Source organism: Ixodes scapularis, unplaced genomic scaffold (assembly GCF_016920785.2).
Source record: "Ixodes scapularis isolate PalLabHiFi unplaced genomic scaffold, ASM1692078v2 PGA_scaffold10__122_contigs__length_95168666, whole genome shotgun sequence".
Classification (NCBI taxonomy): Eukaryota; Metazoa; Arthropoda; class Arachnida; order Ixodida; family Ixodidae; genus Ixodes; species Ixodes scapularis.
Genome location: NW_024609836.1, coordinates 56,673,027 through 56,699,196, shown reverse-complemented (window position 1 = coordinate 56,699,196; position 26,170 = coordinate 56,673,027). Strand labels below are relative to the sequence as shown.

General features: G+C 47.6%; 1 protein-coding gene across 3 annotated transcripts in view; it reads right to left on the bottom strand.

Annotated features, from left to right (window-relative positions):
• Positions 1 to 26,170, bottom strand: part of LOC8024189 (protein phosphatase 1 regulatory subunit 37) — a 128,589-nt gene that overhangs the window by 10,304 nt on the left and 92,115 nt on the right. For all 3 annotated transcript variants that reach the window (XM_042288382.1, XM_042288381.1, XM_042288384.1), the window contains 7 exons: positions 25,707 to 25,807; positions 22,573 to 22,692; positions 20,015 to 20,165; positions 15,471 to 15,616; positions 10,519 to 10,650; positions 5,635 to 5,776; positions 2,965 to 3,128 (listed from right to left, as the gene is read on the bottom strand). In XM_042288382.1, coding sequence (XP_042144316.1) covers positions 2,965 to 3,128; positions 5,635 to 5,776; positions 10,519 to 10,650; positions 15,471 to 15,616; positions 20,015 to 20,165; positions 22,573 to 22,692; positions 25,707 to 25,807 — 956 coding nt within the window. The remainder of the gene's footprint in view (positions 1 to 2,964; positions 3,129 to 5,634; positions 5,777 to 10,518; positions 10,651 to 15,470; positions 15,617 to 20,014; positions 20,166 to 22,572; positions 22,693 to 25,706; positions 25,808 to 26,170) is intronic.

The window sequence follows — 26,170 nt, the reverse complement described above, 5'->3', positions numbered from 1 at the left end:
CTTTTTAGCTCCCTTTATTCTCCAGTTGGCACCAAAGAGCCAAGTATAAGACGTCTCAGGCAGTACTAAGCTGCTTGCCAGTTTTCGATGCCACCACTGGTTCGAGGAAAGTACTACGCCGAAACGCTCGTCGAAAAAGTTAAAATTCTGCATGGAGGCGATGTAGGGAAGGCAAGCAAGCTCAAAATCGCCAAGGAGAATGAGATTCTGAAAAGTATGTTATCAATATAGCACATCCAACATAACAACAACAAAAAATAGAGGATACCTATGAAGTTGAAGATTTTGCCTGCGACAGAAAAAGACTTCAGTCTGCGAAGCATGGATATGAAGAGAGCATTCATCCTATGAACTAAAGTTACAAGAAACCAAGATCTTCCACTGAGAATTCCCAGGATCATGGCAGAGACCACCGACCTTGTACTAGGATAGGAAATCGAAATTAGGCAACCAACAAGTTCTCTGCTCATCAAAGACAATTTTTCCGTGTCTAAGGTCTATGTAGAGCTGAAGGCTATTGAACTAGATTTTCTTCTACCGAAGTAGCTGTGGATTTACAGCCCATAATCCAGGGCAAAATCAATATCAAATCCTTGTGCAGGCATTGCAGGCTAAAGCAGATGAGTTCCTTTAAAGAGAACCAAAACTGCAGTGTCATCTTGCTCACTGCAATGGACGGGCTGACGTGTTGCAGAGACAAAGTCGCAGCGGCAATATCCGCAAACTGTTTTCCACAACCGCGCAGATTTAGTGCTGCGAGCCCATAGATGATGGGCAACTCTAAAGGGCATGAGGTTATTCCTGAGGGCAAACGTCAGGTGCTAAGAGACGCGAGTTTCACTAATTGCGTGGATGTGGACAGCAATGCAGTGGTGCAGGGTATCCTGAGAGAAGGGACCTTTTTGCGCTAATAAATGCCCAAAAACCTGCCGCGAAAAACAAGAATGATAACGAGGAAGACAGGAAACACAGGCGATGCCATCCATATGACAGGTTAGGGAGGCACTCAATGTCATCATCTTAACCTTTATCAGCTTTGAAGTAGGCAAGGAAGATATTTTCCGCTACAATCGTGCACGGTAACAAAAACCGAGAACCATACCTTTGCACGCACAGAAGCAGAAGACTATTACAGACATTTATTCCGCTAATAAAAGCTGGCAGTTGTGAATGTCTCAGCCTTCCCGGCACAACATATAGCACTTTTTTTTTACTTGACTTTCGTTAGTTCAAACTTTGTTTCATTGATAATTTTTTGGCATTCATGTGAAATATGAAATCATGAGCTTTACAGCAAACAATTTGTAACAGCCTTTGGGGAGTACTTGTTCAGTACTTTACAGCAAGAAAAAACCTGCATGCACATACAATGCCAAATTATGACCAAATATTTTGCCACATTCAAGTGAGTGTAAGTGATAAAACAGAGAGGAAACACATTTGCGACACTTCTCCGGCCACTAGATACGACTGTGCGCAAGCAGGGGGAGAGTTCTAGAAAGTTTAAACGTCAAATTAGTTGTATCAATGTTTATAGAACGATACGTCGGACAGCCTGCATGAAGACAATTTGGGGGTGAAAAATGGCAACTAAAAACAAAGTGTATTAAAACTCCCTTCTCAAATTTTCCTCTTACGTCCTTTGTGCCCGTCTTCTCACAAGAGCTTGAACAGAGTCCCTTAAAGTGGAGAGCACATGAAGCCTTGCCTCCTCACATTGCATCATTTAAAAAAAAAAATATAAAATATTTTTGCTTCTTAAAGGGCTTAGCATGTACTACTAGCCTAATAGACCCTTTCCGAAATTCAATGCCATCTGGTGGTTTGTTAAGCAGTTTAGGTTTTGCCATATCAATGACGGAAATGAACTTGTATCGGCACCGTGACTTTCGCAAGTCAACGGCTCGCGAGGAATTGTCCAGTGCGAGTTCTTTCTCGATCACTTTCAGTTCGATGGTGACCAAGAACCTGCATTCTGAACAAAGCTCCAATTCACTCAGAGGCCTCCGAAAGAATTCCATTCACTAAAGTGCTTTAAAGCCGATTGTGTGCCTGCCCCGCCCCCCCCCCCCCCCCCCCACCCCCCACACACACACACACACAAATTGGCTGAATCTGAGTTATTAGAAATAAACGCTTATGTATATTGCTCTTGTGTTCCCTTCCTACGTCGCGTCGTAGTAACCCCCTGAATATACAGGCCTCGCAAGATCCGCTTAGGAGCATCTTCAGCGTCTTCCTTTATCAGTCACTAGAAGGCCGCCATTGGTATGGCACAGGTGCCGTTCCACAGATGATGATAGTGATCAAAGTGGCCAGACTGAATTTCGGAAAGGGTCTATTCTTTATGGCCTTTCTAGCCATCTTTTTAACTCACAAAGCTAAATCAAGCAAAATGACGAGCACCGGAACCTAGAGATGCGCTGTTTCAATCGAACACAACGCATGCAACAACGGGAGATCCAACTGTTGCAGCCATGTTATGTGCACAACACTGTCAGTAAAATCAGTTAATTTGTTCCCCAATAGATCTATACGACAAGAAATCATATGTTCTGATTGATTACGGCTTTGTGAGTTTAGCCTAGGATACATCTGATACATATATATGACACACCACAAAAATAAAAAAATTAAAATTGCGTCACATTTTTTTTAAAACAATTTCGTTGTAGCTGTTGTAGTGTTTGCAAAAACATTTGAAAAGGAATTGACAATTTCGTATAGTGATGTCATCTAAACTATCAGACGAGAAAAACCCTTGGACTCGATTAGAATTGACATTGTTTCTTAACACTTTTGTATTTTAGTAAAAAGCAGATCAAAAAAATTCAATTTGGCTCAAAATTATTTTATAATCGATTGACCTCTCGATTTGTATCTGATCCAATCACCAAAACCAAAATTTGCATGTCTCTATACAGTTCAGCTACCGCACAACCAACATTTGGCATCAACATCTACCTTTTCAGTCTTGACCAGATCCAAGTCAAGCCGGGTGACGCTCTTACTAAGCCGCAGGGACTGTGACAGAGCCATCAGACCACCCATGCCTATGTCGTTTTCCCGCAAGTCCAACCGGGCAATCTTCTGGCTGTCGGCTATGAACTCTGCCAATGCTATGGCACCTGCAGCAACAAGGAAAGTGTAGATGTGATGAGAAACACACTTTTACAGTGAGACCATAAAAACTTGAAACCACCGACTACAGTAACACACCGAGACATGCCCCACCCCCGAAAGCTAAACCCCCCCTCCCTGTTTTCAACTTGATTTGCTATTTTCTTTTAACCACCAAAAGACAGCCCATTCCTAGTAATCGTAGTGTTCGGATCTATGGTGATCTCGGCGTAAGTGTGGCTAGGTAGCCATAGTAGCATAAAAGAAAAGATTTCACCTTTGCTTCATTGTACCTTGCCGCAATAACAAATTTGGCAGGAAAACATTAGATAAAAATAGCGTATTTTTAACTTTTCTCGGTTGTACACCGAAAGTCAGCCCACTCTTTATTTTTACCTGATTTGCTCTAAATTTTAGGTGGGCTATCTCTTGGGATATTAAGGTATGATGACAATTTTTGAGCCCACAGCATTGCGCAGGGTACACGCCAAGAAAGTTTGTATGCTTCTCGTACAGAGGGTCGCAGTGACATCACGACTACAAGCTCCGATTGGAGGATTGCTACGGGCAGGCGTTAACGGCTGCAGTGGCGTCATCTGCAAGTCATAGCTATGGCTGCTTTGCCTTTTCTTGCTGCCACTTGGTACTTCACGGTTCTTTAAAACTGGGACTCGGCCTTCAAGAGATAGGAGAGGGTATACCTCAAAAGGCATGTATATTTTGTTTCGTCAACTAACAACTACCAGAGGCGCTATGGTAAACAAAGAACTTGCGGCCGAGATATTGTCTACCCACTAAAGAGAATGCCGTCCGCTGGGGTGTAGCTCGACTGCATAGTCGCAAATGTGATCAATCCTTCCCACTTGTCCCGCGCTTCTTTTTGTGTGGGGAGTAAAGCCTTTTGGTCGATGTTTGCTCACGGGCTGGGCTGTGCAAGGGAACCATTTGTGAGGCCAACAGCTCTCTTTTCTCCTCAAAATACTTGCGGTTTTTAAGAACGATTGGACATCTGCTTGTGCAGCAATGCCTTAATAAAGCATCCTGAGCAAAAAAGAAAAAAACAGAAAAGACAGAATTATTATTTGCTATGAATAATCCACTCTAGAGGAGGGGGGGGGGGGGGGGGGGCTAGCTAAACGTGGAATGGACGATGCGCTATGATAATGGAACCACAAGTATTCAAAGTGGTAAAAAGAAAAGTACATGCAGCCAATATATGCCTGCGACACTGGACGCTAACAGGAAGTTCACAATGACGCCTGCGTGATGCAATCACTTGAGGCACAGAAAGATCAACCAGTTATTCAATGTTACACGGACCCTTCCGCAGCCCACGGATCGTATACGAAGCCACTGCTGCGCATACGATCTGTGGCTTCCATACAAAACAAAAAATCCTCTCTAATGCTTTCAAACAGTCCAGCACCTCTTGCAAACAGCCCGGACACTCTACCTCAAGTTTTATTCCCAGTTATTTCTATCAAAAGGGACAAGCAATAGAAAAAACAGAACTTCGTCAAGGGGCAACCAATGATCATTGAGACATCAGTTACAGCTTCAAAGACATCTCCAATTGCACAATTCAAGAAAACACAGCTCCTCACTGCTCCCAGCTGCTACAAGAGACTTTTTGAAACTACCCCTTAGTGTGCGCAGCCCCCCGCCGTCAAGCGGGGCAGAGTCACCAGAGCTGGCCAGGATGTATGGGATGCAGCTGGCATCCTCGTCATAATGCCTCACTTTCTTTTCTTTCCTCTGTATGTACTTTCTGTATTGTGTATATTCTGTACATATATATGTCCGTTATGTTTTTTCACATGCGGTGGCGGGCTGGCAGGCGCTCTGCGTAAGGGGTTTTTACCAATGTGCCTAGCCCCGCACACCACCACATGTGCCCATTGCAGTATGTGCAAAGAAAATTATTATTATTATTAAATATTATTATTATTATTAGTCTAATCTCGTTATAACAGACCTTGATTTTGACCAAGATTTTGGTCTGTTGTAAAAGGAGTATGTTGTATGCAGATATGAAGTTGAGTCAATGGTGTGTAGAGGAAAACCAACCAAACTTCACAAATCGGTATGTTATATCCAAACGTCTGTTGTAACCAGGTCTGTTGTAATGAGCTTAGACTGTATCTGCTTTCAATCTTATAAAAAGAAAGTGTCAGCAAAGTCAAGCAAATTTGAAGTATGCCTGTTATACTGGTAAAGGCATTTGAGCTGACGATATTGCAAAGAGATTGAAACAGTAATTCATTTTTCTGCCAAAACCTACTACACTACAGAGAAGTATTACTGTACACACCAGCAGAAGACAAAAACGGTCACAGTGGTCATCATCTGCTCCTTCAAAATGTTAAACGAATTGAGTGTGAGAATAGCCTATTCTTATCAATGAGATTCAATCTCCAAACACCTATTTTTTCTCGCAAATTCTGTCGCAAACAAAATGTGCAGCGGTTTTCATTCCGCGCGTGCAGAGTCGCAGCGGTGAGGCAGAGCACGCACCCTCGCAGGTGATGCGGGTGTTCTGCAGTCCCAGGTTGCACAGGGTCTTGTTCCTCATCAGGGCCTCCCTGAGCACGTGCAGGCCGTCGTCCCCCACGTGGTTGTGGCCCAGGTTCAGTGTGATCAGGGATCGTGTCGCTATCTGTGTGATCGGGCAACGAGCCAAGTGGCAAAGATTGGCCAATCAACTTGTCTTCCCAACTCCTGCTCTGGGAAACAGGTTGCCCATTAACTCGGGATTCGTAAAACGACATAGAGTTAATATAATATTATAGAGGGAATGGTCCCATGCATTTCGACTGCTTCGAAACGGCAGAGCATAAACACGGACATAGGTGGTCCCCATGGGACCATATCCCTGGCGAAACTTTGAGATACAAAAAGAAGGAGGAAAGCATTACTTCTAAGGTTTGTACCTAGGTTTTTCTAGCTTTAACTAGCAAAAAATCACCGGCGTCTCGCGTTTTACAAAATAAACTGAAGTCGAGAAGCAACATCAACTTGTCGCGGCAAAACGAACACAACGAACTCATTATCTGCTTTACTTTCCTGGTTTGATGTCGCTCCTTTCCTCAAAACCAGCGATATCTGCACTTACGATTTGCCGCACTCCTTTCCTGTCTTTACCCCCCCCCCCCCCCCCCTCACACACACGCCATGGCGAATGCAAAAGAATGCCGCAAAAGCCCCTGACACTTTCAGACCTTCAAAGTCGGCGACATTTGCAGGCACAAAGTGTCGCCCAACGTGGGAGTGGCACAGTGAGCACGGCACAGTGAGCACCGATGCAGTGCACATATTACGACGGCGGCTTGTATAATTCCAATGCCACTCTAAGGTGTGCTGCACGACTGCAGGCAAGTTCGAGGAAATTTCACAGAGTTTGCATGCTAAAGTTGTTGACAAGACGAGAATGGCAGAACGTCTCTCTCGAATGTCTCCAGCATGCCCTTGCTGCCTTTCACTGTGCTTGGGATGAACGTTGTGGGGATTCCTCTGGTCTCCCTTCCCCGATGGCTGCGATAACGACCGCGGTTCGGAACGCTCGGCCTCCTTCGCCGTGAGCTCCGACCTGTTCGTGAGGCGGAGGGCCGCCTGGCTTGGGGGGCCCTCCTCTCACTCTCTCTCGGGGGGACCGATTTCCGTTCCCCCGCTCGGATGCGGATCACTGCTGACAGGCGAGGAGGCTTCGCCTCTTGTTTTCCCGCTTTCGGGAAAGGGACTCGTCCGGGTGACCGCGAAAGAGATAGGACGTGCGTCGGCGACTTCTCCGACGCTTCCCCGGTCTTGGCTCTCCGGAACCCCGCGTCTGGCCAGGTAAGGACCTTCTCTTACCTTGCCGGCGCGGGGGGCATTTTGGATGGGGACATAGTAGTTCATTTTAAGAGTGTTCGAATAAATGCTCTTGGACTCTGTCCTTACTCTGGTACGTGTGTCTTCTCCTCCGCTATATTCGTGAGAGTGAGACAAGGTAGACGATCACTGGCACCGACGGAGGTAATTAATCGAACCGACCCGCGGTAATGTAGCCCTAAACGTTCGTCTACATTGCCGCGGAGATGTGGGGACCGCGCGCTACTAGGTTTGACGTCTCCTTTGAGATATCGCCGCTGTTGAGACAATCCTTTGGTTACTCTATCGGTACCTGTGTTAGTTGGTAGCTAGCAAAATCCCACATAAAATGGCGCCCAACGTGGGGCCACGGCTTCCTTTATCGTGGTCGTGGCTCCTGGCCTCCGTCCCTTTGTCCGGCCTGTTTGCCGACCATCCTTGCCTTTGATCTCCCCGTACCACGAGCGTCCTGATCTCGCCACTTATGGTTGAGCGATTAATGCCGAGTCGGCAACCCGCAGTGCCACTCCTTTGAGCGAGCGCAGTGTGATTCGTACGCGCATTCCTGTTTTGAATTAGCGTGCGTCAAGCAACATTTGTTGTTGTGGGAGACCCTTTGTTCTCCATGCTTGAGGCGAACCTTTCACCTGTGTGTATTTAGGTTCCTTGCGCGCCACCAACAACTTGTCCTGAAGGGAAAGTGTAAATAGAAGTTTTGATGATGTTTTTGAGTACCGGGAGGACTTTTATGTCCGGCGGGGAGCGAGGCTTGGCAGAAAAGAGTAGCGAAGGATCAGCAGTGCAATCTGGGAATGTAAATATTCGCGTTTTCTTTGACTCGGAGTAGTCGCGGACACTCATTCAGAGTCGGACGGTACGCCTGCCAATAACGTCGATAAGTAGCTGGTACTGCTACTGACGGGCTCCGGGAGCCGGGCCGCGTAACCGTCGGCGTCGAGAAGCAGTTTGCACACTGTTGACGCGCGCGCTGTATTCACTGCTGGTATTGCAGTGGGCGCGGAGGGTTTTCTTCGGGAAAGATTTGTTTCTGCATGATGCCAACGTACTCCTGCAGCCTGTTGTTGTTTTCCAGGAACGACACTCGTTTTGCGTTCATGGTGGTGGCGCTACGCGGTCTGAGGCGCACTGTGACAGTAACTGGGTGGACGAGTGACTCTAAGACTTTCGGAGGTTATGTTGCTCTGAAACCCAGGCGCCATGTAGCCAGAGCGCCCTTTGGCGATCGGTCAGACTCGCGTGATCCAGGTGGAAGAGCGACTCTACGACTCTTAGCAGTTACGTTGCTCTGAAACCTGGCCTTGCCTCAAAAGAAGGGTCCACACCGTTGTGAGTCCTTGATCAAACCGTATCGAGTGCAAGACATGTTTTTCTAGCCTCGGTAAGCTAGCTAGCTCAAATAGTTGGCGAAACTAGCAGGTTTGAGCGTGTGAGCTGGGCCCCTTTTGTCTTCCTCCCTGTGGAGCAAGATGGCGGCTATTTTGCGCGGGAACTTGCATCTTCCCCGCTCGCAGACGCGCATGCATGGCGGTTTCTTTCTATCCGCCCCTTCGAAGTCCCCGTATCCGTTCACCTCGACTTCAGAAGACGGGCCAGCTGCAGACTGTTATCTGTTTTTGGCCACTTATAGTTAACGGGCTCTTCCGGTAACTATAAAACCGGGTATTGTAGGCAGCCTCTGTCTTAGCTGCCTGCGCAATGGATTGAGAACTCGGCATGTTTCCTAGAAGCTCTCTCCCCGGTGCCCACATTAAGCGAACTCAATTAGTTTGCATGGTATGTGGACGCGTTTCGAACGGAGGGGCCCCCTTTTTATGGCTTCTTCCGGTGTCGAATCGTGTCACTCTGGCATGTTCCTGTCACCGTTGACAAACTGGCCACCTTCTTTGTGGTTTTTGTTTGTCGTTTGCTCCTGCCCATGTCTGCCGCCTTTGCGGCCCGAGGCAGTCGAGCGTCGGTTGCGTGCCTCCCCTCGTTTGGAGGTTGCGGCGCCCTTTCTTCCCTTTGGGGAGGTCTACGGCCGGCTCTGGGCGTGTTGGCTGCTGGCGCAAAACGACTTCGCAGGTCTGCTCCGAGGTCGTCCACCCCCCCTTCACCAGCCCACTGCGGCCGAGATGGCGCCGAACCCCCTGGGCAGCGTGTCTGGGACTTCCCCAGCTGGTCTCCGCCGGTGGGCGGCGGTCGTTGGTCTTTCTTTGGTGCTGCCGCCTTCACGACCGCCTGACTGCCCCCCACTGCAGGCCAGCTCGTACCGCGACACCTGGGTCCAGCGGCGTCAGCACGGTGCCTGTGGTGCTCTGCCCTGCTGTGGCGGCGACTGTCAAGCGCTTAGAACTTGAACTTTCCGGGTCTTCGGTCCTGCGGGCCAGCTGTTGACGGCGGACACTGTGAAGACACGCGCTGGGTGTCGCGTGTATTTGTTGGGGGTGCGCAGAGAGATATATTATTTCATGAGAGCAGGTGGGCCTCCTTTATTCTTTCTTGAGACCCACCTACCGTTTTAAGGAGGGGGGGATGTGGGGATTCCTCTGGTCTCCCTTCCCCGATGGCTGCGATAACGACCGCGGTTCGGAACGCTCGGCCTCCTTCGCCGTGAGCTCCGACCTGTTCGTGAGGCGGAGGGCCGCCTGGCTTGGGGGGCCCTCCTCTCACTCTCTCTCGGGGGGACCGATTTCCGTTCCCCCGCTCGGATGCGGATCACTGCTGACAGGCGAGGAGGCTTCGCCTCTTGTTTTCCCGCTTTCGGGAAAGGGACTCGTCCGGGTGACCGCGAAAGAGATAGGACGTGCGTCGGCGACTTCTCCGACGCTTCCCCGGTCTTGGCTCTCCGGAACCCCGCGTCTGGCCAGGTAAGGACCTTCTCTTACCTTGCCGGCGCGGGGGGCATTTTGGATGGGGACATAGTAGTTCATTTTAAGAGTGTTCGAATAAATGCTCTTGGACTCTGTCCTTACTCTGGTACGTGTGTCTTCTCCTCCGCTATATTCGTGAGAGTGAGACAAGGTAGACGATCACTGGCACCGACGGAGGTAATTAATCGAACCGACCCGCGGTAATGTAGCCCTAAACGTTCGTCTACATTGCCGCGGAGATGTGGGGACCGCGCGCTACTAGGTTTGACGTCTCCTTTGAGATATCGCCGCTGTTGAGACAATCCTTTGGTTACTCTATCGGTACCTGTGTTAGTTGGTAGCTAGCAAAATCCCACAACGTGCACGCTCTAAGCTCATGAGACACCGAGGCGTCATCGAAGGTACAAAGATCCCGCTGTCCGGCGTCAGAGATCATACTCGCAACTTTCACTGATGGTTGGTACTGTGACATACCAGACTTTTCAGTGTTCCTTACAATCGACACTAATAATAATTTTTATCCACGCAGTTTTGTTGACCTAAGTACCGCAATTTATTCTAGAAACTGCAACGTCTAGTAACTCGGCACAGGATCACGCGACTCTGCGTCGCGTGACCCATCACTGGCTTGTGCGACTCGGCGCGCACTCACGTGACTCAACACGGGAGGTGGGGTGCTCACCAGGGCTCGAGACATGTGCCTCATGCCGGCGGGCGAAATGTGGTTGCTCCAGAGGACCAGGGTTCGAAGCCCGACGTCGGCCTGGTCCGGCTGCTGGGCCATTCCGTCGGACAGGTGGGACAGGCCGACGTCCTGAAAAGCGGCCCAGGTCGGCACAAGTTGCGTTTTCTCAAGAAGCAACTGACGTTCACAGACACCCAAAATTTCTATCATTCCTATTGAAATCTGGGCTTCCTCAAGGTGTTCCATACATCCATTGGAATGAGAGAGAAAAAAGAATGTGGCAGTGATAGTAAAGAAAATGAAGACGGTGTATCTATCACCGACTCTCCACGTCTTGTCCCCGAAAATTTTGCAAAGTCACATTACTTGAGAACATGGTGCCCTATTCGTCTGGCTTTGTTTCCTGGGGAAGAAAAGTTTTAATACCACCTTCCCTGGAAAATATTGACTCTATTTACTAAGGCTTCATCTCTCAAGTGAACATTAAACATTTTAAGAAAAAATTATGATAAGACAACCCTAAACAGCTGCCTCGGAAGAAAAAAGGTATTTCTAACTCTTGTTTGAATGGAACAAAGTTCAGAAGAATGAATGCTCTCATTTAGGAGCTCTGCAAAGGGGAAATTTGAATAAAAGTGCTCTGCCGATACATCCCATAGCACAAAAAGTAGCGGTTAGGCAATAATTTTATTAGAGTCGAGCGATTTCAAAGTCTGCCTGCTCTTCTATGGCTTTCGAGCCCAAGCAGCTGCAGGGCTTGCAGAGTACAATTTGCAAAAATAGGTTTAAAAATTCCAGTCCCTTTGGAACTAAGTGGAGTTATTTTGATCCTGTACCAAGTCTGGCAAACTTGCCGCACATGACAGGCCGCTCAACCATATAAAGTCGCTGTCATGTAAGGTTGTGCGAATATTCGAAATTTCGAATAGTAGTTTCGAATAATACACTATTCGATATTCGCTTCGAGAAGAACTGCATTATTCGCGTTTTTCGAAGGCTTGATTGCGGCGGGTTAGCTCCGATGAGTGCGCTTCTTTCCAAGCACCGGTGCACTGCAAAGAAGCAATACCCGCAGAAGCGAGCTTTGCGGGTGTTGCTTCTCTGCATTACATCGGTACTCAGTAAGAAGCGCACTCAACAAGGTAACCTTCCGCGATTAAACACTTGAAAAAGCGTGCTTGGAAGAAACGTGTACATTTAAAGCGGCATGGTGCACGCAAATCGGCTGTACTTTAAAATAAATGGATTATCTGTGAATGTGTATATTGACATTGTAGTAAAAGTTTCAAAATAAAACTGACTGCTATGCAAGAGTATACTATATTAGGCAGAGATGCCCTTACAACCTGCATTCAGCATGTGCGATTTATTCTTTTTTTCACTCGAGATTAAAGAAAGAATATTTTATATAGCAAGATTTGTAAATTCACTCAATTGGGTGCAGTTGGCCATCTGTATAGGATTCATTTTATGTCAAATCCGTCGTTTACTTGCCATCCCGAGACATCAGACCTTCTTAGGTCACAGTTCATAAATATAGATAAACTTGGCTTATAAATGATCAAGTAGAACAACCTTCACAAGTTTAGCTGAGATTTCATCTAAGCATTATGCTATGTCAAGACGGCAATTTGGGCCAGTTGGTTCATGATCAAAGCTACGCTATGGTTATGCTATGGTAGTGAAAGGCATGGAAAAACTATTTGATATTCGAATCGAAAATATTCGGCCAAAACCACTATTCGCTTTGAATTCCCTTTGAACTCAAAATCTACTATTCACACAAGACTATTGTCATGCTATCATAGAAGAGCTCTAAAAAATATCAAAGCAAATTCCACAAAAAGGACAAACACGGACCCAACCCCATATAAAACTTTTCATAATTGGTATACTTATGCATTGAGTGGATCTGCATTTTCAATACATACTACCCTCAGTGTTGAAACAACGGAAATGATAAACCCCATTTTAATCTACTAAATCACAAGTGTTGCAATCATAGAAACCAAACCTTTTGAGAGATACAACGCCACCATTTCCTTCAACAACATCATCATCATCATCACCGTTAAATTTAGCTGCAATATTTGCATAAAATACAGGGCCAAAGAGACATTTTCGGAATTTGGTTTCGTGACTTTTAGAAAGAAGTTATGCATACCACACCAAAAGATGGCTTCCATGCAATCCACTGCTACTGGTATGTGAGACATTCACACAAGGTGGTTCGGCAGACACAATTGGCCGAACACAGCCCAGCTTTCTCCTTGTTTGCCTCACGGTGTGTCGCCTCTGTAGAACACGAGACAGGTGGAGAATATCCACCGTACCGTGCTCACCACTGACCTCTATGACAATTGCTGGATCGCGCTTCCCCACTTGTTCGCTGCAGCGCGAGTGAAGCCCCCAGACAACCATCTTGCTCATAGACGATTTGCAGTTTTGCTCGTGTTACAGAGGCTGGCGGCAGCGTGCTGTAGACACATTTTCTACTCGTTCATCGTCATTCGCCGAAGAAGTTTTTACAAACCCTGTGTAACCGTTGAGACTTGCCACTGTAAACATGTGGAAAATTTTACAAAAGCGTAGTGTCGCAGGAAGAAGGCACAACTCGTCGAAAGCAAGTTTCGCTAATCTTGTGCTGGGATCAAAGCTTCCTTGGCACGCCGAAGTGCTGCGTCTCTGTGCCTTCGCACGCTTAGATATCGATCGAGAATCGATGCCGTGTGGATGTATTTTGCAAGTGCAATGTGCGTGAAGCCGTATGTAAATGCACAACTTGTCGAGAGCAAGTGTCGCCGGTCTCGTGGACTGATCAAAGCTTCCTTGGCATGCCGAAGTACTGCATCTCTGTGCCTTCGCACGCTTGGATATCAATCTAGATTCGTTTTGGCGAAATGTGGATGTGTTTTGCGAGTGCAATGTGCGTGAAGCTGCATGTATTTCTGGGCAGAATTTTACTTGTACTCTGACTATTGTATTTGTAACTTGTGGCACTTGCGGTACAGAAACGAGCTTGACCCAGCATCAAGTGGTGACAGAAAAGGGGGGGGGAAGGTGAGAGAAAAAAGCAGCACCAGCGGCGCGTTTTTTTTTTGTTTTGTTTACTGAACGCTTATGGCAATCAAATTAGTAGTACAAAAGGCGCAGAGACGCAGCATTTCGGCGTGCCAAGAAAGCTTTGATCATGCCACGAGACTGGCAAAACTTGCTTTAGACGAGTTGTGGCTTTTTTCTGCTGCCCTGCGCTTTCGTGAAAATTTCCACGTGTTTTCAGTAAGTCTCAGCCCTTACACAGTGTCTTGAAAATCTTCTTCGAAGAATGACAACGAATGAGTAGAAAACATGTCTTTAGCCCACTGCCACCAGCCTCTGTAACGCAAGAAAACTGCAAATCGTCTACGAGCAAGATGGCCGTCCGGTGGCTTCACTCGCGAGAGCAGGAAGCGCGATCCAGCAATTGTCATTGAGATCAGTGGTGCTCACAAAGCTTATACGGATCCCACAAACCACATTTCACCGCCTAGAAGTGCTATCCTGGCCGCAACCCAAGAACTGCTCCAAGATGTAGCACTCAAAGAAACCAGGGTGCCTTGAACGCGTCTTTGATCGACGTGTTTAGGGTCATATTCCACCTATACATAGAAAGTAGTCCCTACGTGGCAAGAAATAACATCACACAAGACGGCATGGCATGTTGTCAGATATTGCAGTTTTCGGGGTTGCGGCCAAAACTCCTGGCAAAAAGCACGAGAAAACACACAAGTGCCATTGCAGTCACAGAGTCCCAACACCTGGCAGCCAAAGCTTCCGTGGACTGTCAAGCTTTGAAATCGAGGAAACACTCTGGGAAGCGGTAAGTGCGCCAGTTGGAGATGCGCTCCAGGCACCATTATGGAACAGCCCAAGCACGGGAGGCCACCCGCTCAAGGTCAATATGACAGCCGAACCGTGGACGCCGCAATTTTGGCAGCCACCTTTGAACCGTAGTGCGAGGGGGTGGAGAGAAGCGTAGATTGCCCCGCAAAAACTATCGTTGCAGCATGCCCAGTCCAGCTGCGATGAAGGCCTCGAGCGAGTGGCCCCCCTGTTCGGCGAGTTCCAATGAGCACCACCGCGTCATGAAGCAGTTCTTTGGCTGCTGCAAATTGGTACCGTAGTGCATCCATGAGATAAGACAATGTACCCGTGTTCCGTTTAAGTTTGGCTTGTTTCCTCTGTACATAGAATATGCACCACTGTACAGAGCTAATCAGACTTGTCTATAATGCGCAAGCGTGCAGCTTTCTCCGGGGAGCGCTAGACTGGTGGCATTCGCGGAAACTAAGCTAGTCACGTGGCGCAACATGGAATGGCCCACTCGAGGGGTGTCCTGCCCACTCTATTAGCTTGATGAGCGATAAAAGTTCAGTGATTTATGATATATTTTTGTTTTTTGATGACGACATCGTTGATACGCCTTCATGCTTTAATTTGTTTATTGTTCGAGCAATGACGTTTGTAAAAAGCGTGTGAGCAGCCTTCCGCGTTCGCCGCCACCTGATAAAGTAGGCAGGACACCCCTCGAGCAGGCCGTTCCATGTTGCGCCACGTGACTAGCTTAGTTTCCGCGAATGCCACCAGTCTAGCGCTACCCGGAGAAAGCCGCACGCTCGGACGTTATAGACAAGTGTGATTAGCACTGTACATAGAGTATGCATGTTTTCACTGTAGGCAGAATATGCACGTTTCCCCTGTAGACTGAATATGCAACATTGTATGTAGAGTACGCACGTTTTCACTGTAGGCAGAATATGCACGCTTTCATTGTGTGTACAGTATACTTGCTTCCTTTGTAAATAGAATGTGCAACACTGTATGTATGACAGACTATACATGTTCTCACTGTAGGCAGAACATGCATGTTTTAACAGTACGTGGCATACATGCGCCCACCCTGTGCCCACCTGGAGATTGTTCCCCCGGAGGTCGAGGTATTCAAGACGAGAGTTTGCCCTGAGTAGGTTGGCAAGCTGAAGCCCGTCTGCACAGCCCATCCCGTTCTCCCCCAGGTACAGCTCCTTCAGGGCAGGGTTCAGCTTCAGGGCAGCCACTACAAAACACCAAGACACCATGAGACAGGGGTGTATCTTCGCACAAGTTTAACTGAAGACCGACATAAAATATTACATGCTTTGGTTGAACTACAGTCAGTGAGAGGTTAAGAGTTCAGGGCAAGCTGCTCCCGCCTATTTCCACTTGACCAGAGCGAATGCTGAAGAGAAGGCAACCTCTTCCCCAGCGTTGCATGGCTCCGCTAAAGTGGAAAGAGGTGGGAGGAGCTTCCCCTTAAAGCCTTAACTTGTCGCCAACTATAGTTGGTACATATTGGTGAAGGGTCAGCTATTTTGTCCTGCTCAGTCCTTTCTCCGTTTGTTTTCGCAAGTTCAAGCTCACCTTCACCGACATTAAATAATTGTGTTGTGTGTTTGTTTACACAGCAGGAAGTTAGTCAGCTCCAGTTGGTGTCTAGCATCTCTGCTGAAGACGAAAAATTTAGCCAGTGCAGTACCACTGCTGGCCTGGGGTCTTCAACGTGCACCACGCAGTAGTGACACACGACTGCACACCAGTATGATGCCCATCCTGATTGAAACAGGCAGGGGTGGGAACTTATCCCAAGGACCCTGGGTTCTGCAGCGCCAGCTTTCGCTCCATGTGCTTCAAGCCGCATTGCGTTAACAAGCTCAGTGACTGGCATACAACCCAGAGTTTTCGACAAGGAAAATAATCCCGTTTCTCAAACAGTGAATGTCGCACACGTTTCCTAGATTCAATTAAAAGAGAATTCTCCAATCACAAAACCATAATAAGAAGTCCCGACGTTTCCAAGCCTACTTGGCTCCTTTTTCAGGGGTGGCTCTAGGTCGTATGGGGCAGTCGCAGCTTCAACCTCTTTGTGTTTGTAAACGAGAAAACATTATTTCCTCTTTAAGTAGGCGGTGTCTTGGTCGCTGTTCTTGTAACATAACGTAGACCTTGCGTATACAAAAACGGTAGGGCACCTAGAGATCTGTTGATGTTTCCTGGTATCTGTTAGATGTGACAAGATTCCTAGGGTAGCCTTTTTCGGAAATTTGCCTCCGTCTCAATCATGTGCGCGTGAGCGAAGTTAATCAGATGGTCACGCGCTTCACAGTGTTCGGCAACTGCGCTGCGTTCATGGTCAAAGTTACGCAAACTGTTCTCGTGCTGGCACATTCTTTCGTGACAGTTCTTTGTATCGCCGATGTAGGCGGCAAGGCACCCTTTGCATAGGATCTTGTATACCATGCCCTGTGCTCATTCTCTTGGTAGTCGGTCGTCGGATCTTGGCATTAACCGTCCCAGTCTGGACACTGGCTTGAGGGCCACTTGAATGCCTTCTTCTCGCAATACGTATGCCAGCTAGTGCTTCGCTCGTCCCTCTCACACAAGGGACACTGATGCGCACGATGGGCCGGGGCTGCATTGCTCCTGATGACCTCTGGTCTTGGCGGGTGCGACCTTGGCAACGGCCGACACACTCAACACAAGTTTTTGTGTAGCCATTTTTTTTTAGAGATTAGCAATGATGACCTGCTTCTTCTTTCAGTTTCAGACTACAGATTGTCATTGCCCTGGAGAACAGTGTCAACACTAGTGACGTCTTGTGGCTCACCGTGTGGTTTGATTTTAAATAATGGTAGTACCTGTGTGGGTTGGTTTTCTGTATATACTGAACCTCAATACCTCTCTTTCCCGTTTCACCAGCGCAGAACTCCTCCCAGTCACGGCAATGATGAAAGAAAGTGGCGCAGAAGCCCACAGACCTCGTAAACAACAATGTGTACACTACCAGGGCGTGCCTTACATGTAGTCATGCATCGAAAAACGGCTCAGATCTTCTGAACTAGTGGTTAAGTCCAATGACCAGTTAACGTTTTCCACTTTTCCCTCGCTTCCTCCTCTCCCACCTTCTACCCTTCCCACTGTTGCCCGTTTCATCCTCGCCCCTTCCCCCACTCTACCCCCTCGTCCCCTACATCTGGTCCATTAAGCCCACGGGGGCTAAACCTTAGAGTCCAACTAGAGAAAAAAGGAGGTTAGGTTACGAAAGAGTAACCCCAACATGATTAACAAGCGGCCTTGAGCCCGTGAGTTACAATGCCGTTGACGTCAGTGCAGCTTGCTGGTCAGCGTGTGCACTGGTATTTTTTTATATGTTCCCCTTGGAAGTCTTTTTGGGGCAACTTTGCTAAATACGACTGAAAGTGGCTCTTGATTTTTAAACGTTTCATTTCGTTTTTATTATTATTATTTTTTTTTTTTTGCGTTGAGATATTTATGATTTCGGAAGACATTATCTGCGCATGTGCAGCCCCACGCAGACGCTGGTTCGAAAGTGGCGAGTATGAAAACACGTGATTGCGTGTGCAGGCGAAATAGGCCACGGCCTCCCAAGAAGGGTGGGTACATCCCTAGATCCCGCTTCCTAGATGCAGTGACCTCTGAGTGATTGAGTTTCCCATCCATATAACTTGTACACGTTGTAACTTACCTGCAGCTTATCTTTAGCCCCAAAGTTCATACAAAAAAGCTTCTCTTCCTTCCTTGTGTCCCTCACATTTCCATACCAATGCGTTCCAATCCAGGCTTTCGACAAGGGGCAGCAGGTATTTCGAAAAAACATCAATTCACATTCATTAAAGAACGCGGTAATCAAAGAAGCACCTGGCAAAGACGTACCGCGCAGTGCACGAAACAAACTCGGTTCTCATTTCCTGGTCCTGAAAGGTTTCTTCGCTAATGCTTTGGTGCACAGACTGTGACGTGTTCATTAAGGGGGAACCCTTTTACAGCAGAGCCAGGATTGTGTTCGGTATGTCGACACAAATTTGCCTGGACAGCTACCGCCATCTATAAGCGACGGCAGCAAGCACACAACCAGTCTGGTTACCGCAGTCACTCAAAGATGGCGGCAACCTTTCCAGCTATCATGGAAGTATGGGTAGTTGAGCACGATGAAAATTCATCGTAGGAAACAGTGTGAAAAACAGACGATGACGAAGAAGAAGCACACGTGACGAGTGCAGCGCTCGTCACGTGTTTCTCCGTCTTCGTCTGCTTTGTGCGCCGTTTCCTACGCTCTTATCAGTTTTGGTTTGGACTCAGGATGGGTCGGCTGCGCGCCCTTTCAGGGAAAAGAGACTGCAGATGCGGAAGGAGCCGCGACGTACGCAGCAGCGCGAATGGGTCTGCAACTGCCTCAAAGCCGCAGTCGTTTCGACTTCCACTGCATCCAGCACTTCAGATTCAGTTGCCAAAGAAGAGCGCATCGCTCGCCTGGAAAGCCGCCGCCAAGAATCGTACTAGCGATGTAAAGGGCGCCGGCAGGCCAACGCCACGGAAGACGATCGTGCCATGGAGGCAAAGCGCAAGCGAGAGGCCCGGCGACGACAGCACTCCACGCCGGCTGAACAGTTCCCGGGTGCGACGGCGAGGTTCCCGAGGGAGTTTGTGAAGAACTTGTTTGTCGTCACGTGGGCCGTGTGCGACCAACTCTGGTTTGCCGGAGACGCATCCACGATCGGCGGCGTGTCGGACAAGAAGAAACGGGAAACAGGCGCGTGCGCGTTGCGGCAGCGTATCGAGTACAGCTCGGCTGGTCTTTATTCTTCACGGAAGTGGAAAGGCTGAACGTTTTTTTTGCAGGTTTATCTTCATTCACATCCTCACACAATAGACGCTCACTTGCTCGACCTTGAACCACCCCACCATCCGAACGGCACACCCGGAGCCATGGCTGCCTTTCTTAGCTAGTCCCTCCTTTCCATTCTTCGCTTCCCTTGCTCGAAGACATGGAGAGGAGGGAAGCCTTGCAGAATCTCGAACTTGGTCGTCCGCCCTTAAACTGGAAAAATGCATTACTATGGGAGAGGGACAGCCTAGGAATTTTGGGGCTTCAAAAACTCCCCATGCTGGGCACAGCCTGGGTTCCTTTGAACTCACGTTTTGGAACAAGTGTGTTAAATAAAGATGCTGTCGCACTAAATTCTCTGCGTCACCTACTGGAGACCAGCCAGGGACACAAATTGGGCACCAGTGCTGCGCAAGCATCCTGATCGATCAAACACAAGTCCTATCTGAATGTTGACACAGCATTCTGATTCAATCTGTGACCTGCACTGGCCCTCAGTGGATGGCGTAGAAAATTCAACACTATGGCCTTGTTACGTAAAAGGTGTGGATGTAGCAGCGGGCAGGACAAAATCGGGAGAGGAGAGTGCCCTGCGAACTCACTGTTTGGAGGGATAGGAATAAAACTCCACCCCCGCTAGGGCCAACGACTGAACTGCATTCTAGTATTCAACACAAATAAATAAATTTCGCAGCAAAAACGTCAGCTGGTACCCTCCGCCAGACTTGTGACCATTGAGATGAACCTCGCACGCACGCGGGTGTGGGCTCCCCGAGGGTAAGACGAGCTCACCGAGAATGACTAAGGAGCGCCCCGTGAGGGAGCAGTTTTCCAAGTGCAGCGAGTGCAGGTGAGATCCTAGCCGGAGTGCCCTCCCCAGGATGAGCAGCGTCTGCTCACTCAGCGCCGTGTTCCTCGCGTCGAGGTGCTGCAGGCAGGAAGTCTGCAATGACAAGTGCCCAAGTTTCGCATTGCCGAAGCCTCCAGTTGACACAGAGGGCGTGACGATGAGAGATGACAAAACGACATCCAACACCTAAAAACACTGCAGTTTGAAACACGTCAATTGACGACAAAGTCTGTCCCTGACCGGTATGTTTACCCAGTCCTAGTTTGTGGTCCCTCGATTTCTGCCCAACGACGTCCTAGAAGTGTCATGCTGGTGCCCGCCTCGAGCCTAGCAGTGGTGCAACAGAGGAGGTAGACACAATAAAATCCCTGTTCTGCTGTAGCTCGCTCTCCAGCTGCACAGTCCACGCAAACGTCCGCGGCCACAAGTTGGGACACTGCGACGACAGCGACACTAAAATTATTTCTTCTGATTTGTCGGAAGTTCTGCGGCCAACCGCCAGGATCGCGACATCCGACAGCATGACACTCCTGCTTTTGTGACGTCATTAGTTGCCACTTACAAGACCGCTTTCGACGCATGGGTGATACACGACGCTAGGCAGACTAGTTGCAGGCAGGTCCTAGGCACTGCACAATTGTAATGCCTGCAGCTTGTCTCGAGGCCATGAGTTACGCCACAGATGCCAATGAGAGGACGACTTGGACCATAGCCGACCTGTGGGTTGGTCGTGGATGTTACCCATGTTGCAACTCAACCCGAGACTGGGGTATGATAGAAAAACTTAAACGTAGAAAGGACGGAAACCAGGGAAGAAGAGAAAATGTCTTAAACACAGCTAAAGGATTTATTCAGTCCCACCTCCTTATATACTCACAGCCACAAGGACACCAGCCACACAACTTGCCTCTTTTGGACACAATACACTCGGACACACAAAGGAACAACTACAACAAAATAATGGGATGCCCTCCTAGGGGCATCCCATTATCCTGTTCTAGTTGTTCCTTTGCATGTCCTGGTGTATTGTGTCCTAGCGAAGGCACGTTGTGCGGTTGGTGACCTTGTGGCTGCGAGTATAGAAGGAGGTGGGACTGAAATATTTTAGCTGCGCGTGACACATCTTTCTTCGTCCCCGTTTTCTCTCTCTTCTATGCTTAAGTTTCTATTCTATACCCCAGTCTCGGGTTAAGTTGCAACATGCAGGGCCGTACCCAGAAAAAAATTTCGGGGGGGGTTTTCGGGGACAACGGCGGCCATTTTGAAAGTTTCTATTGTCTTATTTTCGCCTATGAATCATGTGCATCGGTGGCATATAATGGAGAGTTACAGCAAACCGGAGAACCGGTCCCGGTTTGGTACCCGGTAGCCGACTGGCGCCACTGCGCGCGCGCAGAGGTGGAGATTAAAATCGGCTGGCTGCCAGCGCACCGACCAGGGCCGTACCCAGAAAAAAATTTCGGGGGGGGTCAGAACCCCCTATCCCCCCCCCTGGTTACGGCCCTGGCAACATGGTATATATCCACCAACTCGCTTGCACTCTAAGCATGTTTTTATGAGACGTGGAAGTGGTGCCGCAGCAGACAAAGGGGCACAGGCACCACAGAATCCGAACCCTGAAGAGATGTCTGCCATCCCTACCTATGCTGCCGAGCATGCCGACTGTTTCAAGAGTGACAACCAGCATGTGTTGCAACGATTAGAGGTGATGCACACTTGTGAGCTTGCCAAGTGGCAACGTGCCGTACAATGTAAATACTATGCGGTACATACGTCGGAGGCATTCCAGGCACTGTGCTGTAATACTGCGCTCAAAATAAAGAAATAATTTTAAAACCAAGCACAAACATGCTGTCAATTGCCCTTTAGAGGTTGTGATGTTCAGCATTCCAAAGTAAGGAACGAAGTTCCGCTTTGGCAATCGCTAGGAATATCTTTCCTGGATAATTAATATCATACTAAACAAACAAACTTTTTTTCCTTTTTGTCTCGGGGCTTGTAAATTCGTCTTGCTGACAGTCAGCAAACCCAGCTTGCATTGACCAAAAATAGACTCTTGAGTAGTGAATGCAGTGTGGAATGCTTAACAAAATATTTACTGCAGGTAGAAAAATAGGCATTAGGAAATGGTGTGATCACCCACAGTTCTCAAATTCCAAGAAATTCCATTTTAGCAAGATGTTGGGGACAACAGGATTCAGTCACATAGTGCACGAGTTTGAAAGCACCATGTTCTAAATTATGGTCTAAATATTCTGTGCAGTTCTTTCAAGGGCACTGTCCTTGTGAGGTGATTTGTACTTGGACAAGCAATCGTCCCAACTGAATATCTTGCAAAAACTTACCCTCTCATGAAAACGGTTTGAAAGCACTGCATACAACTTGCAAAGTGAGGAAAACCTAGCGACTTTAAACCAAACCGGTGTTTGCCAACACGTATATATGACAAAAAGGTCCAGAACGTACAGCTTCCGAGAGTGCCATACACAAGTTATCCCACCTTTTTGAGCATTCTTGAGCAAGCCTGCCATCCTCTCGAGTCTATGTTCCTGTTGTGCGAGATGTTGAGTCTCCTGGCAGACTCGTAGTACTCTATCATGTCGAACACGGTTGCTGCACCCTGCAAGAAGAGAAAATAAATATTACAACTCCGGTTAGTTTCGAGGGACCCCGGTGGTAGCCGTGCGACACCGTGGTTTACTGTCTGGTATCATATTGCTCCTATTGCTAGCCACCACACGTGGAACCTTGTTGATACGTTGCCGTTTTTCACAAAGTTCAGAAGCGCCAGTCCCGCCAAGCATCCGTAGGAACACATGTAAGTGCGTTTGCTTTTCTGGCTCAAACGTCTGAATAGTCGTTGGCCCAGCGCTGACCGATTCACCACGTGGACCGATCCGCCGACGGATTGATCACGTAACAGCACGCCCAAATAAAAAATAAAAAGAACACGGAGAAGACGACAGTGAGAACCGACCAATATGCTTTGCAATCGCACAGTGTCGCTGGATGCCAACAGCACACAGAGTCAGCGCACAGGGGCGCCGTGGGGCACTGCGATATTTGTAGTTGCGGCCGCGGCGGTATCAGATTACGACAAAAAAAATAATCGCTGTGTGCTGCCCTTACATTACGTACCGAGCGAGACAGGATACTATGGCAGACATAACACCAATGGGGCTCGGCGTAGAAGCCTCAAAGTCCTGAACTTGTGGAGAGGCATTTGCCGATGTCCTCGTCCCCGCGCACAATGCACAACACTTTAGTACACCACGGGTGCAAAAAGGTCTCGCCCAACCTCGTTGGGTCTCTGACTTGCCGGATGAAAAAAACTGGATGGATGGATGCGGAGAGCAATTCGTCTGCTTTTTATGCAGGAGTTGCGGTGACGTCAAAATGACGCCAAGCTCTAATTGGTCTTGATTGAAAGAATAGTGCGTAGACCTCAATGCTAAATGCATTGAGGTCTACCCACTATTTCTTTTCAATCAATCAATAAGAACTCGGTGTTCTGACGTCATCGCAACCCCTGTGCAAGAAGCAGACGAACTTGACAGAAACTTTTCAACCCGGACAAGCAGGAGTACCAGAACCTGCAGAGCGTCAGTCAGGAACAATTCCTATAGCTTCCTTCACGCGTGGAACAAAGAAGCGCGTAACATTACAAACCAGCGAATGAAAAAAAAAAAAGAAAAAGTTCACCATTTTTGTTTTGGACGGATGGATGTGTGCTAATGGCCTGCTAACAGCTTTACCTTTTCTAATGGGCGGTAGCTGGCGCAACTTAACTTAGAAACCAAAAGCATGATTTTCTCTCCCCCTGCCAATTTCCTTCCAAAACAAATCTTCTTGCCAGACAAAACATTTTTTAAGTCAATGCTCCACCAAACATTTGTTTTTGTCTAGCAAGATGATATCTCTTTATAACAAAATTTGGGGGGGGGGGGGGGGGGGGGGGGGGGGGGAATCATACTTATCGTTTTCAGGCTAGGTGGCGAAAACTACCGCCCGCTATAAAAGGTATGTTAGTATCCAACCGCCCATCCATCCATCCAATGGTGCACTATTGTGCTTCGCTTTTATTTCGCATATTTTGGTCATAAGCTGGTCCGTTTTGTCGCGCGATTCAGGTATCTGGAGGAACTGCTTACGGATGACACGCTGCAGGTTCTGGTTCTCCTCTGTGTCTATGTCAGGAAGCTTTTGTCAAAACTCGTCCAACACGCCGAGAAAAAAAAAAACATGTTTGTATTTGTATTGCATAATACAAACGGGGCGGCTTCAGACGGGGCAACTTTCTCAGCAATTTTGGGGCTGCTGGCAAGTTGTTCCCTAGCTTTCCCTAGGTCAACACGAATTGCTGAGATTGGGTCCCGCTCGAAACAAACGAGTAAGTCGGGGCGATTCGAAGACGTTTGAAGCGGCAGCAGCCAATAAGGGATGCAATATTTTCATGCGACACTCTGTGCCGGTGATCTTGACAACTAAAGGCTTGGTTCTTGTTTGAAATTGATCATTTTTTAGAAAAAGACTGCTTCAGAAAGATGAATTAGTACTCTCAACGCCCTTTAAATGTATGAAAACACGCTTATAGCGCGTAACTGTGTGTCTAAATAGTGCAAGAAAAATAAAGTTTAATGATGATGATAGCAAATTGCAGGAATCGGTTGCTGCGTGCGAACGCGGGTGGCCCATGTTGCTGGTGTTGCGACGTCAAGTTGCTAGGAGAAATTGCCCCTTCTGAAGCGCAATCATTCGCTCAAAGCGTCAGGCGGAAATTACAAGCTTTTTCTCCGACAAATGCCTACAAACTGTTTCTGAACGTATTTAGTTCACGCCGAATGATTACAACCTTTTGTTTTCAGCACGTTTATTCCAGTTTACAACTACGAATGTTTACAAACTTTATGGGCCAATCTGAGTTCACACGTTGGAATGTCTTTGTAAACTGTTTTGTGACAGTTGCTCTCTGTCTCATCTTTAGTGCCCCACGAAGGGCGTTCTCGTCCTTTACGTAGAAGGGCGTTCACATGCTTGCGTTTTCCCGAATCATAAGTTTACTTACTCCAGAACCCAGAAACACGTATCAATGAAGTTCCACTGCACTACAGAAAATACTATACCAATTTATAAAATAAAAATATGATTACTTGTCCCAGAAACCGATTGAGCAGACAACTGATTGTACTGTAAGCGGTGCAACCATACCCGATTAAAAGACTTCAGCTTTACTTGTAAATCCAAAAAGAAGACAAACTCTTATCAGAAGTCTACATTCTGACTTCATTAATTTCTGCTAGTTTATTCCCATCTAATTTATTGTATCATAGATCATTTGAAAAAAAGAAAAAGTACACTGAGTGATATGAAAGGTGAAAGGCATCTTTTATGAACAAACCTTTGGAACTGAGAGAAGATATAACCACATTTCTTAAGAGACCCATCCCATAATAGCTGCACTGCAAGTAATAGTGTAATTGTAAACAACAAATATACTGGTAGAAGAGCACTCCCCGTCTGGCACACTTTAATCACAGTAAACTACATGACATTGCTTGAGTACCTTACCAACTTTAGAGGTGTGTCAACAGAATTTTCTAGAAATGCCAAGACATGAGCAAAAATAAGACTCACCTCATCGTCCAAATGGCACGCTTCTAGGCTGATGCTGTCGAACTGTACAACTTTGAAAATGTCTTCCATAGCTTCACAGTGCCGTGCATCTAGCCTCTCCCCTGTGCAAGCAAAACAATGTGATAATATAAGGAAAAGAACATTAGACAGAAACAAAAATCACCACACTCAAAATAGAATGTCAAAGACCACAAAGATTTGGAAAATATTTCCCTCTTGTTCAACTACATGTGACCTCATGGCTTTTAGTGGTAACAATACAATAATGGTTGCAGCACGCTAGTTGTTTTCTTTTTAGGTGCATTTGCAACCTACCACGTTGAACCAAACGTTTCCACTGGAGATTGTTAAATATATATTTTTTGTGATAGCTTCACCCTTTGGCAAGTTTGTTGGCGTGAAACACCTTAGATCAAGGATACATCGCACCTATAAAGGACAACCGGAGGGTAGCCTTCCTAGTA